The sequence below is a fragment of the Rhea pennata genome, chromosome 2, assembly GCF_028389875.1.
Source record: "Rhea pennata isolate bPtePen1 chromosome 2, bPtePen1.pri, whole genome shotgun sequence".
Classification (NCBI taxonomy): domain Eukaryota; kingdom Metazoa; phylum Chordata; class Aves; order Rheiformes; family Rheidae; genus Rhea; species Rhea pennata.
The window spans coordinates 84,829,799-84,843,283 of record NC_084664.1 but is presented as its reverse complement, the minus strand read 5'-3'; the positions used below and the strand labels follow the sequence as shown (position 1 = coordinate 84,843,283).

Here is a 13,485-nt window from a genome sequence, read left to right as displayed (position 1 = left end):
CATCTCAAAAAGCCCCACGATACTTAACTGTAATTTCTGGTATATACATGTACTATCAGGATATTCTCTCCTTGAATTTTTCAGCAAGTAATTGCACAAATATTATCACATATTTTAATTTTCTCTCTTATATCTGGTGCTTTTACTCTCTCTCCTCATCTTTTCAAACTTTCAAAAATATGACAAAAAAAATTTCTCATGCTACTTTGGTATTTTACTTCTATCATTAGAATGCTTTATTGTAGTAATATTACATTTTCACATTAAACAACAGAAGACTAAGTTGAAGCACCATCTTGATCTTAGTCCATACACAGCCACTATGAAAGGGATGTTGGAACAAAGAGAAGAACAATGTGACATTTGAAAAATGTTGGTATAAACAGAGCATGAGTGACATACTAAGCAGGCTGCTTGGCCATAAACAATGATTCTGGTAACCTTGGGAACTTGCTAAATGGATTAAAAAATTTCCTCAAGTGCCCTGATCATCATATGCTTTAAAAAATGAAGAGAACTTAATAGGTAGTTATGATTCTAATCACACTTACAAAAACAGCATAGTCCTGCTTTCAGCATGGTCTCTTCCTCATGTACAAGGCTGATATTTGCAAATTCTATTTCAAGTTCCTCACCGACAACAGGCTATTGAAGAATATATCTTCGGGAAAAAAAAAAAAAAAAAAAAGAAAGAAAGTGGAGGGGAAGGTAGAAGAGCTCTAGCTCTTGCAATTATTTTAGAAAGAACTCCTAAGAAGTGAATGAATCAAATTGGGACTTTCTTTACTGTTGGTTTTTATTCATCTTGGAGTATAGCACTAGCAACAGCAGGTTTCTGGCTCCTGAGAACATTTTGGTATTTGTGTAGGCCCTATATGTTTGTCCAATAGAGTATTCTGTCTTGAGAGATGCTGAATACCTCCAAAAATCTAACTGTATCCTCCAGCCCCACTCAAACTGGTGTTCAGATAACTACATGAGAAAAAGTTATTCCTTAGCCATTCCTAATTGCTGCAAAGCTTAACAGTCATATTAATGTTATTTGTCAATTGCTATTTTCCTTGGAGAACTCATGCTACACGTGTCATGGAAACATCAGACAAATAAGCAGCAAAGTAAGCCTTTGATAACAAGTACCTTTGATGTCGCTGGGATTTTAGGATACTGATATGCTTGAGGTTAGAAACCTCAAGGCAGGCATTGGTTCCCCCCACAGCTTCCAGGAAACAAGTCTGACTGGTGAGCACTTTTCTATGATTAGGCACTGTAAGAACTTCTCTTTTGGGTCATATTGAGTTGCAGGTTCCTAAAGGGAAGCTTGCTGTCATTCTCATACCACTAAGCTTTGTTATCTTCTGATAAGACTCAAATAACAAGCCAAGGTAGAGTATGGGTCGCTCTCCAGTGAGATACCTCTTAGGGAATGCAAAGGACATAGCAGTCTGTCTCATTGCACCCTGAAGTTACTACTACTCATGTAGTAGCACATGTTAACTTGCAAGTCATTTCATAACCTACAGCTATTCCTGGCTAGCTTTTCCTTCCTCAATTCTGCAACTATTTTTCTTCAGCCTCTAACAGTGACTAAAAATTATCAGAAAAAAAAGAACAAACTCTTAGTGGGCGTATAGAGATACGCACACAGGTATGGATTTGCACACATTTTTATGCATGTAACAGGGAAGACTGCCCAACTTAGAATTACTGCTAAGGCCTGTCTTTTTTAATCCACTCTACTCTAAACCTAGGCTGGTGCTATTATCATTCTCTCCCAGCTTGAGCTGACAGCCCTTTTTAGGGCAGCTATAAAGCTCCACAAGCAGAGGTTTTCCTTGAGGAGAATGTAAAATATCTCCCTTTACTACCTCAGGACAGCTGAGCATTCTGTCAGTGAAATATCCCAATTTACTGCCAGGAGCAGATGAGGTGGATTGGGAATTACACCCATTTAACATCTGGTTTATACCCAACTCTGTGTCTTCACTATATAAGGCCACAGAAGATTTATGGCTTATTCAGAAGGGCAGTTGTGTCTGCACCACTGCAAGACACTGACTACAAATCAAAGCAGATGGCTGTCTTGCAGTGAGGACTGGGCCCTTTTTTTTGTCCTCTGTTATGTGTTTAAACAATAAAATAACACATTTTTTACTGTACTCTCTCCTATGTTTACGGGGAGAACATTTGGCTTAGGACATCAGTTTGTGCCTTCAGCCAGAACTTCAGTGGATTTTTACTGTACTTGAAAAGCAGAGGGCTTATTTCATACAAACAAGGCTTCTAAAATTCCTTGAACATTGTCTTTCTTATAGCTGATACAGACTGTGAGTGCAGTTGACAAGGATGAGCCTCCTCGAGGACACAAATTTTTCTTTGAGTTGGTGCCAGAATTTGCTGTTCATCCAAACTTCTCCATCATCGACAACAAAGGTAATGGCTGATCAATATCCTCTCCTCTGCCTCACGCCACATATAGCTTCATTCCCTAGCATTCATTTATTTGACTTTTCCATTCTAGATAACACAGCAGGGATTTTGACTAGAAGAAACGGATACAGCCGCAGCAAGATGAGTACCTATCTCTTGCCAGTCATAATATTCGACAACGACTACCCGATCCAGAGCAGCACGGGCACGCTGACCATTCGCGTGTGCGCCTGCGACAGCCGGGGCAACATGCAGTCCTGCAACGCCGAGGCCCTGCTCCTCCCGGCTGGCCTCAGCACAGGGGCGCTGATTGCCATCCTCCTCTGCATCGTTATCCTGCTAGGTAAGCGCCTTCGACGAGGTGTTTAATCACCTAGGCAAAGCGCTGGTCACTTCTAGACTCCTGATATTCTCCAACTCTTTATTGCTGTGACACTACAGAAAAATATTTTGTAGCTATTTTTTTTTTTAATCCCGACTGTTTTCTAAAGTGGGAGAGGAGCTGGCAGAGTGGTGGCAGAGAAGTTAATTATAGGCTGTTTGTCATTATTACTAATCACAAAAATGTGAAAAGTAGTGTTAAAACTGAAAACCTAGGACCAGTTTTAGCCATCACGCTCATATGAGTAATATTGTACATTACAGACAGAGCTTCATTTAAATCTAGGACTTTAAAATCATACTTCTGAAGCTGCATGGTACATTTATCAGTAATTAAAAGATGATCAATTATACTAGCTATTTAATCATGAATCATTTGTAATTTTTATTCTCAGGAAATATTTAGCTGAAAAGCATAGCAGAGAAACATTCAAATGCTCACAAGTGGTAGAGAGCTCAGCTGACTGCATAAAGTGTGAGCACAGAAGTGTGATGGATGGTTGGGGAGCAGAACCACTAGAAAGATGAGGGGTTAGATGAAAGACCCAGAATAAATGCTAGCAGATAACCTGGCTTTAAGGTCATAAAAATTGCAACTCACATTACTGGAAAAGCAACTCCTTGAAGAGTCTGCCCTCCCTACTTTCCCGTCAAATCTTGTAGTTAATCTTTCTCTTCCCACATGTCCCAGCAAAAAGCTCACCAAGGGGGCAGTGACAAGCATTCACGTATCAGTTAATGTATTTCTAAGGAGAACACTTTTTTCAGTTTTTAGACTGTTAGCAAGATCAGCTGGACTCAGATTACCCATAGTAAATATTCAAAGGACCACAGAGGGAGTTAGAAGAGCAGGACAACACACTGGAACAACATCTATACTGTGCCACATAGGGAAAGAAGGGAACTTGAGCTGGTTGCCCACACAGTTGAGGTTCAAACGCCTCCCAGGTGTGCTTTTGGTCTGAACGAACCCAGATCCCTCAGGACGACACATAGGCACAGTCTGAGGAGCAGCATTTGCAGGGCACCACTGCCAGTGGGCTTTACAGCTCACCTTGTGCCACGTGTGGCTCTCTGCCTTACACAGTTCTTAACTGCACTGCAGCAGGGTCTGTGACTTCAAAGCCCTCTTTCATGCCACAACACAGAGCACGAGACATGTACCATAAAACTATTACCTATGCTCTCCTATTATAAAAACATCACCCTGATGGGCTGCAAAGTTTTATAGGCAGAACTTTTTTTTTTTTTTTTAAAAAAAAATCATAATTATGCCTTAGGACCACAGCAATACTGCATGAGACTGAGAACAAACTCAGGGACCGGTGCACTATGCAAAACAAATGAGACCACCTTGTTCTTCTTTGCCTCGGGGTCGAGACCCTGATTTATTTAGTGCTGTAGGCATAGCCAAAGCCAGAGTGGTACATGGCTGAAGAGGGGCTAAACAGAATAGCTGGTGTACAGTTGGGGTGGATCTCAGTGCTCTATTTAATTACAGTCCAGAGGGATGAAGTGTGTTAGTAGAGTAGACTGGTGTCACCACATGCAGAGTAAGACAGATATGTTACATACCTGGCTGTGAAAGACATTTTTTGTAACAACTTTTTAGTGATCTAACCTCACAGTTGCTGCTATTCTTTCATAAGGAAGGTCTTAAATATACTTGAGTGGGTTATTACTCATCCAGTGCTAGAAAAGCTTCAAAAGAATGGGCCTGTGCACTTACAAAATCACAAATAATACAGAATAGCCTTTACATTCACAGCATTGTATGCGGAAGATCTCAGTTCATCTCTCTCTCCTCAGCACACCCATTCTTACCTTTGATTCACCAGCACTCAAGTTATTTAGGGTAAAAAACTTTGCTCCTAAGACTGAGCACAAGTGCTTAGCACTGTTGTAACGCATTTAAGTATAACTTGGCATCTGCCATTATGCCTCATCCACAGATGATTTTGATGGCCTCCACTCTTTACTCCAGATACTGAAGTTAGGCTCAAGTTCTTAAACACATTTAAGCATTGAATTGCTACTGAAATCAATAGCATTTATGTACCAGAATGTATTTACAAATCTTAACACTAGTTTTTCATGTCCCTCTGTAGAGGCTCACTTCAGCTTCAATACCTGCCTCTCCAAAAGGAAGAGTTATTCAACTAACGTTTTTTAAACTAGGGGGATCATGTTTTTAAAAAGAAACAGCAGCAGAGATTGGATTTCAGTTCCTGTAGTCATCAAAACTAAAAGCTTTCAGATTCTTATTTTCAGAAAAACTTGTGGCTCCCATTTTGAAAACTGAATTAGGCACTTAGGAGTACCTAAAACACTAGCTTTCAAAAGCATGAACTACTTCTGCAAAGGAAATACAACTACTTGTGATAAAATTACCCTTGCAGACTGCCAAGAAGGCGGCACTGCACAAAACTAAATCGAAATCAATCATTAGTAGGACAATTTATTTTCTCTGCTTTTCAACTTCAGCTTAATAGTAAAATGTATATCCATATCAAATCCATAATATGTTAATTATTAGTCCCATAGCCATAAAAGAATAGATGTTCTGACTGCTATAAATAATTAATAATTTCTCCTTTCATTTTAACTTGGAGCTAGTTTTTGTCATTTTTCCATTAAACTCTATCTCAGCCTTAAAACTTTTCAGGAACCACATATAATGTAAAATATTCGATCCTTTATTTCACCGCTAACAACTCACCTGTTTATTCATCTTTTGTTTCATTTCAGTATTAGTTGTCTTGTTTGCAGCCCTCAAGAGACAGAGGAAGAAAGAGCCCTTGATTATCTCAAAGGACGATGTTCGGGATAACATTGTGACCTACAACGATGAGGGAGGTGGGGAAGAAGATACCCAGGCTTTTGACATCGGCACTCTAAGAAATCCAGAAGCGAGGGAGGAAAGTAAAATGAGAAGAGATGTCATCCCAGAAACCATATTTCAGATAAGACGGACTGCACCTCTTTGGGAAAACATTGACATCCAAGATTTTATTCATCGAAGGCTAAAGGAAAATGATTTAGACCCAAGTGCACCTCCTTATGATTCATTAGCAACGTATGCCTATGAAGGAAATGATTCCATAGCAAATTCACTCAGCTCCTTGGAATCACTTACCACGGATGGCAACCAAGATTATGATTACCTCAGTGACTGGGGACCTCGGTTTAAAAAACTAGCAGATATGTATGGTGGAGAGGAAAGCGACCGAGACTGAGAAAATAATCTGTGACCTGGTCAGTGTTAGTGGAATTAATGTCTATGTTACTAGATAAAGTGGCCTACTCTCTTACTTGGGGAAAAAAATACAAAAAATAGGTGTTGTCTTAGTAAGGGTTTGCTTAATCAATAAGTCAGCGTGAATGAATATGAATGATTTAGATTTTTAAAAATCTATAATTCACCCTGCCTGAAAATCTATGAAGAAAGGTTTTCATTGAAAATAAAAATACAATAAAAGGCTTTTTGTGCCTTTAATAATGAGATGGAAACTTTTTTTTTTTTTTTTTTTTTTTTTTTAATAGCTTTGCATTACCTTTCCTACTAGCTGGGACATGGTACACCTGCATTGTAACATAATCTCAAAAGTATACTTAAAAAAAGATTAATATTACTGCCATATTTATTGAGTTAAAGAATGTCTGTGTGTTGATTCATCATGATATTTTTATATATGTATATTTATATTTTTGTATTTTTATGAAATAAATTAGTATTTATAAAAAGACTACTTACATACTTTGCTAATCACAAGGATCTGTCCAATCTTTTTGAACAACAAGAAAATATTTGTTGTGCAATTCATTGCACAAATCAGTTCATTTTCAAATGTATCTCCTTAGACTGGATTTGTGGTTGAAATGCATGTTCTAGAACAATATGGATAGAATTCTCTGTGATGAGAATGAAGTGTAGAAAAAAATGATTTTGAGAAAGTGATTATAAATTAATGCAATCTGAGTTGCGATTTGTATTAATATATGGCATAACAATATAGTTTAATTGTGAAACTCTCCACACGTACTTTCTTTTATGAGCAGTTGACTAATGAGAGATTTTAAAAGATACGTCCTGGGATTTAAGGAATCACAAAAGTTTATTCTGGTAGATACAAAATAATTTTATAATACAAAATTTAAAATAAGTAACCAAACATCAACAATCAAAAGATTTCTGTTGTATTCTAGTTTCATTTTTTTGTTTTTTAATGCAATTAGGCAAATCAGTCCTTTGTTACTGATAGCTTCTTTTTAAATCAAAGTGAGCTTAGCAACAAAAAGCGGTCCAGCTAATATTTTATTTAAAACTTTAATGTTCTTTTCCTCCAAAAAACTCCCTAAATGTATATGCAATACATTTGAATGTATTTAAATGTATTAATGGCAAGAATCAAGTACATATTTCTGTTTAAAATCTATTTGCTTGACTACACAATCGGGTTTTAAGCAATGTACATTTTCCTTTATCACATAAGTTAAGAGTGATAGACCTGTGAGAGAACTGAAAGTTACAATGTTTAACCACCTTTGTTAAAAACAACAACCCCTCCAAAATATCAGAAAAAGAATCAAAGAAACCATCAGTACAGGATCAACGATACTATTCAGAGCACTCTTTCTTTCATAATGACCTTACGGAAAATACATGTATATAGCTATCCAAAATAATCATATTTAAAAGTTTTGTCTAGATTACTTGGTTAATATCCAGACTGTTTTAAAAAGAAACTTAAAACGGACTCTCAAGTTTGTGCTACTTGTCAGAATTCTTAAAAACAAACAAACAAACAAGTATTGCAAGCACATAGCACTTGTTCATTATGATAATTTTCAAAACTTCAAAATAGCTGCACTTTTTCATAAATATGTACTTTCTATATTTTGCACAGGTGAGGTAATATTTGTCATTGTACTGACGTCCAGAATTTTGACAAAAGAGAGAATCCCACACAAAAGAAGCCAAAATCTGGGAGACAGGACTTCAAAACTCCTCTACTGTTTACATTCCTACTTGTTTTGCTGATGTACATTAACCAATCTTACTACTTCTACCTAAAAGATAATCTAATGGGGCTACAGTTGTGCTCTCCTCTTGTTAAAAAGTTAATAAAGAGGTCTTAATACAAGGTCACTTCCCCCACACATAGGAACACATTTCCCCCTAATATTTTCCTCTCTACTACATTGTCTTTCAGATTTTTTTTTCCTCTCAAATACTTACCTTTACAATTATTTAGCTTATCTCCTCCCAGACCCAAGAATACATCTCAAAATTTCCAACATGGAAATTTCTGAGGACGTTTCCAAGCAGATGCCTAAGTAGTTCACTGTGAGCTGTGTTTCAAGTCTGCAACAGTATGTTGCATGCAAAAGACATCACCAGCACAAACAAAGCAAAATAACAAGCATAAAAGGTGGCAGCCATGTACACGGATGTGATGTTTACACCATTGTAAAGGTATAATGCAGGTTTGATGGCATACAGATATATATTTCTTTTTTGTGTCTTTTGAAGGTGAGAGTGAAAGCAGAAGCCTTATGGCATATGTGTTCTTAAGGGTGCGGATGGCAAAGTGGAAGTACGCAGGAATTCATTAGCCTTTCAATGTAATATTCATAGCTTCAAGGCACTGCCTTAAGATGGGATGGGAAAAAAAGAAGCATGTGATAAAGCAACCATGTTCCTGAAGGAACTGACTCAAATGAAGAAAATAATAAGAATTCAGAGACTTGAAAAAGTTGTACATCCAAACTTTACCTTCAGTGACAAACAAAATAGATTAGACTAAGAGGAGAGCTCTTAGCAATTTTGCAAGCTGTCACCAGAAATCTGAATATCACACATTGATACAGTATGGCAGGAGAGAGGAAAGTGAAAATGCATCTGTCCTCAAGCAAGGCCAGAAACAAAAAAGGTATTTGCTGGTGGAACTGAGTAAGGCTTTAAGGTGCTATGAATTGGTGCAGGACACATCAAAGGCTATCAGTTTGATTTGAGAGAGGCTACTGGTGAAGGCAGGATGAAAGAAACTGTGCGAGGCATTCTTCTTCTCTGAATACATTTGAATTTAATTTAGAAATTGTATTTTCCATAAAGAAATTCACTCATTTAGGTATTGTTATTTATCTTTTTCTCCATAAAAGTCTGAGAGGAAGAAAAAAGAAGTATTGTAAAAGTTACCAGAGACAGTGTTCTCTTAGGGATATATCCTCAGTATTTTATGTTACACTGTGGTACTTTGCGAAGATCAGAAACCCTTAAAAGATCTTCAAAAAAGGTGCCAGCTCCTCCTTCTCTCACTCTTAAATTTTCCCCTCTGATGAGTCATTGCCAATAAAGCAAAGAGAGAGGGAGGGTTATCCTGTTTTCATCAAGGCAATAAGACTCTCCCATGCTTCCTCATTTTTCCAGTGGTGAGCCCAAGAACCCTGCACCTTTTAAAACAATATGTTTAAATGCTGACCTACACAGACTTATAACTCACAGAACTTCACATTATTCAATATAATGAAACAAGTCATTTCTCAAAATTACTAAAAAATTCAAATATTCTTAAAATGACTAAAACTGATTGGCAGGTTTATCATCTGGCATTCCTAATCTGTAACTCTGTGGGCATACTCATTCAAATGGGTAGCAGAAATTATTTTTCATTATTTTTGTTTAAAAAAAATGAATCTTCTTTTATTTTTGCATCTAAAACAACACAGCATGCCACCGAAGAGGCATTTGTATTCACAATGGAACTACTGGGGTATTTCCATTTTGCTTTGTACCATTTTTATCTCTTTACATATATTATGGGTTTTTTTTTGCTTTTCTGATTACATTTCCTTCAACAGATCCAATGAGTGACAGCCATAAGCAACAGGATGATCTTCTAAGCATCTTCATCAGTGAGATATTTCTGGTGTCATAAATCAGATTGTAAACCAGAGTACTCCCTACACAAGAGTCCATTTCCACAGCAACAGCTGTATCCCTCAAGGGTATCCCTGCTATTTTTGCCCACGATGGAGGTGAGGGCCTTCTCCATATTGGGTTGTCAGGAGAGCAATCACACTACCTCTGAGTTTGCCTGCTTGAAATGCTAGTGGGTTATGCCTGTAAAGCTCATGTTGTACCAGTGTCCTCATGCTGAGCACAGATATTGCAGGCAAATAAATCTCAAGTTTCCTATGACTCTGAACAGGCAAAAGGCCAGATATTGGAATGAGTGACTTTTTGCATGGCATCAGCAGAAAGGGAAATCTACCTTACAAAGATGGCAGAAAAACTGCAGATCTCTCTGATTAACCTGTTTTCTGATAATAGGTTCAGCCTCATGGGGTTATGCACAGTAATTTGTTGATTATTTAAACAATACTATTGTGAAACAAATCATTAACAAAGGTTAATTATTCCATGAATAAACATGAATTTTGAGGGAGAAAGAAAGGAAGTGGATATGTTCCAGGTCAGCAGGATTTCCTCAAACCTTAAGCCTGCCTCACTATGAAGCTCAAAGCCCTGAAGTCTCATAGCAGGCTCAAGAAGGAGGAGTAAGATCATTTTCATGGCATTGATTTTACCAGGGATGTATTTCTGGGGAAGTTTCTTCCATTTCGATCTGTTGTGGTTTGCTCCAAAGGAGTAGACATAGCTGGAAACTCTTAGGAAATATAAGGTCAGTTCCAGGCTTCTTGCAGTCACACTGCTTGTGACTGCTGAGGTCCAAAACAAACATACTAAATCTGCATGCAAAACAGAGGCTTAAATCAATTTTGAATGGGCCCTCTCCAGGATTGAAAGTAAACAAGCTGAGAAAAATGAGTGAAAAGAAATACAAGTGAAAAAGGAAAAATTCCAAGTGGCAGAACATTCTGAGAAAAAAAAATGTACAGAAATTCCATCTTGAAAGTAGAGAAGAAGAAAAAAAAAAAGGTATATGATAAAGGTCTTGTTTTATAATACTTACATATTTTTTATTTCTTTGCAGTTTAACTGCATTTGGTAACAGCCTCATACTGTTACATGAACTTATCCTGATTAACTGTCTCATCAGTGAAAGACTGCTGGGGACACTCTTCCACAGAGGGTTGCACCTCTCAGTGAAGTATAGAAACAGACTCCTCATTATGCCAGGTTAAGCAACCTAAGTGTTAACTATCACCAGACATAAACATGCCTGAAACTTTTAGTCAGTATATGAAATTCTTGTTTTCAGAGTAGACTATTCAAACAAAAAACACCTCTAAAGCCTTCCCTTAGTACTCCTCTTATGCAGTGATGACAACTAGCATTAACACCTTCTGCTCTGCCTAAAGTATTTCAATACCTAATAGTCTAATTTACATCAGAACTTATAGTTTAAGGTCACATTTGCTCTTCATTGCTCACTTGTGCTAAGCAGAGAGAGTAGATGAGTGTGGTTTTAGTCATTGTATATTGGAGTGTTGTTATGTTATTATTGTAATACAAATGAATTTGTAAATGAACTGAGGCAGTTCCAGAAAAAAAAAACAATCAGGACAGGGAAATCAAATGTTTTCCTCTGTTATTAAAATTGAAAAAAAAATAGCAATAATAATTTCTATATGATTAGCTACAATACACAAGAAAAACATAAATTCCATGAGCATTTTTTCCAGACAACATATTACTTGTATGCATATGATTAGGTGTGTACATGTCTGTGTGGATGTGTGCGTGTGTGTGTATATATATGTATATTTACACACACACACACACATATATATTTATATGTAAATAAAGTTATTTCATCCATATAAGTTTAAAATGGATAATAAAGTTATTTTATATATAAAATGTTAACAAGCAAGAAGTGCCACTTCTATTCAAATAGTGAGGTTTACTTAACAGAAGAAAAGCATAGCAAGGTACAAGAGATGATCAACTATGTGCTCACTGAAGGACATAAGAGAATGTGGTCTTATCATAGGCAGCTGTTAGAGGGTATATTTTATAACTCTAAGTTTCAGTTCACGAATCATAATTCAAAGTAGGAGAGATCTGGCCTGCACTCTACTTAAAAGTCACTTCCAAATTCAGTTTTATATCTTCATAAAAATCTCATAGAAAGAAAAAAAATGGGAAAAGGAGAGTTGTGAACACCACTGTTCTTGCACTCCAAAGAAATAATGCCCATGTTACGTCTGTAGGGACTCAAGCGCCTCTGTGCACTCAACCCACCACCAGCCACAGGGCACCATGTAATGGAGGAGACTCAGGAACATTTACTTCACTCTCTCCACTCTCCTCCACTATCCCCGCTGAAAGCAAATCACTTTGCAACATCCTTCTCCCACTCCAGCAAAATTCATTAGAATACCTTTTAACAGATTTCAGATCACCAGTAAAAGCCCAAGAAGTTGGAGTGTCTTGTCGACTTTGATGGGTTTTTCCTCTTGCTGGTGTGCACTATTTTAGCAGGAAATACATTTTCATAGCAACCCCATGACTTACAATATGAGCATATTCCTAATTTTGTTCATTTTACCATGGAATTTGACACAGCTCCTGTCATAACACATATTAATATACCCTCATCAAGCTTGGAATGCACTCCATAATTTTAAAAAGCATTTGCTTTTAGAGTCAGTGTGCCAAGCATTTCTCCCATCACTTCTCACAGGGGAATGACAAGCTGTACAAAGTAAGCCTGCACAAACACAGATTTTGATTTTCTGGTGGGAGTAAAATGATAATAACTCTGTTCACTACTTACAGTTCTGTCCTTCAATTTACCTTTTGAGTTACTGGCAGACATTTAGACCACATCAGAATCAGTATATTAGCCATTAGAGTAGTGCAAGAACATCTCTGGAGCAGCATAGGACCCAAAAAACATCCTATTACTATTATACAATCCAGGACCCTGACGGCCCTCCCTTCCCTCCAAAGAAATTCAGAGCAGCAGCAGGAGGCAAGGACTCCTCCCTCTCCCCCCGACAGCCACTGCATCTTGTAAGAGTGTAGCTGGCACTTACTCCTGAAAGAAAGGGTGAAAGGAAGAGTTTCATGAGGGAAAAAAAAAAAAAAAAAAAAAAAGAAGAAGAAGAAGAAGAAGGGGAGAAGGAAATTAGGAGAAGGATTTTTGTCACTTGTGAATTGCTCTTGCAGCTGTCAGGAAGCAGGCTGCTAGTTGCTAGGAGCAACGATAATAATGCTTACTTCTTATATAATGCTTTTCACCCCTAGTTTTTAAAGCTTTTTACAAAGAAGGTCAGTATCATTATCACTGTTTTACAGGTTGGAAAAGTGCTTCGGCATGAACTAGTTCCCCAGGGTGGCCCAGCAGGACAGTGCTGGGGCTGGGGGCAGAACCCAGCTCTTCTCCTCACAAGCTGCATGGCCTCAAGGAGAGCATTAGCATCCAGGAGACACTAGGGTTTGGACCCTCACTGCTTCAGCTGACTGTAAGATGTTACTCTTCACTGAGCTTTAACTGCCCCCAAAACTTCAAAAAATAAAATCTGGCTTAAATGAACACGCACCTCCAAGGGCCCTGCATGAGTCAGACGCCTGCTCCAAGCTGAAGCCGTGCTTTGGACAAGTCCGTGCCTCCGAGAGACGCCCCAGCTAGCTGCAGGACCAGACTGGTGCGCTTTCTGGAGGAAGGGGAAAGAGCTGTCAATCCTAGGGAGAAGGGCAAAGGA

The 13,485-nt window shown here is 37.8% G+C and overlaps 1 protein-coding gene across 2 annotated transcripts in view; it reads left to right on the top strand.

Moving 5' to 3' along the window:
• The window catches only part of CDH9 (cadherin 9), a 68,624-nt gene extending 62,580 nt beyond the window's left edge, over window positions 1-6,044 (top strand). For both annotated transcript variants that reach the window (XM_062568005.1, XM_062568006.1), the window contains 3 exons: window positions 2,313-2,430; window positions 2,519-2,770; window positions 5,557-6,044. In XM_062568005.1, coding sequence (XP_062423989.1) covers window positions 2,313-2,430; window positions 2,519-2,770; window positions 5,557-6,044 — 858 coding nt within the window. The remainder of the gene's footprint in view (window positions 1-2,312; window positions 2,431-2,518; window positions 2,771-5,556) is intronic.
• Window positions 6,045-13,485: the final 7,441 nt, after the last annotated feature.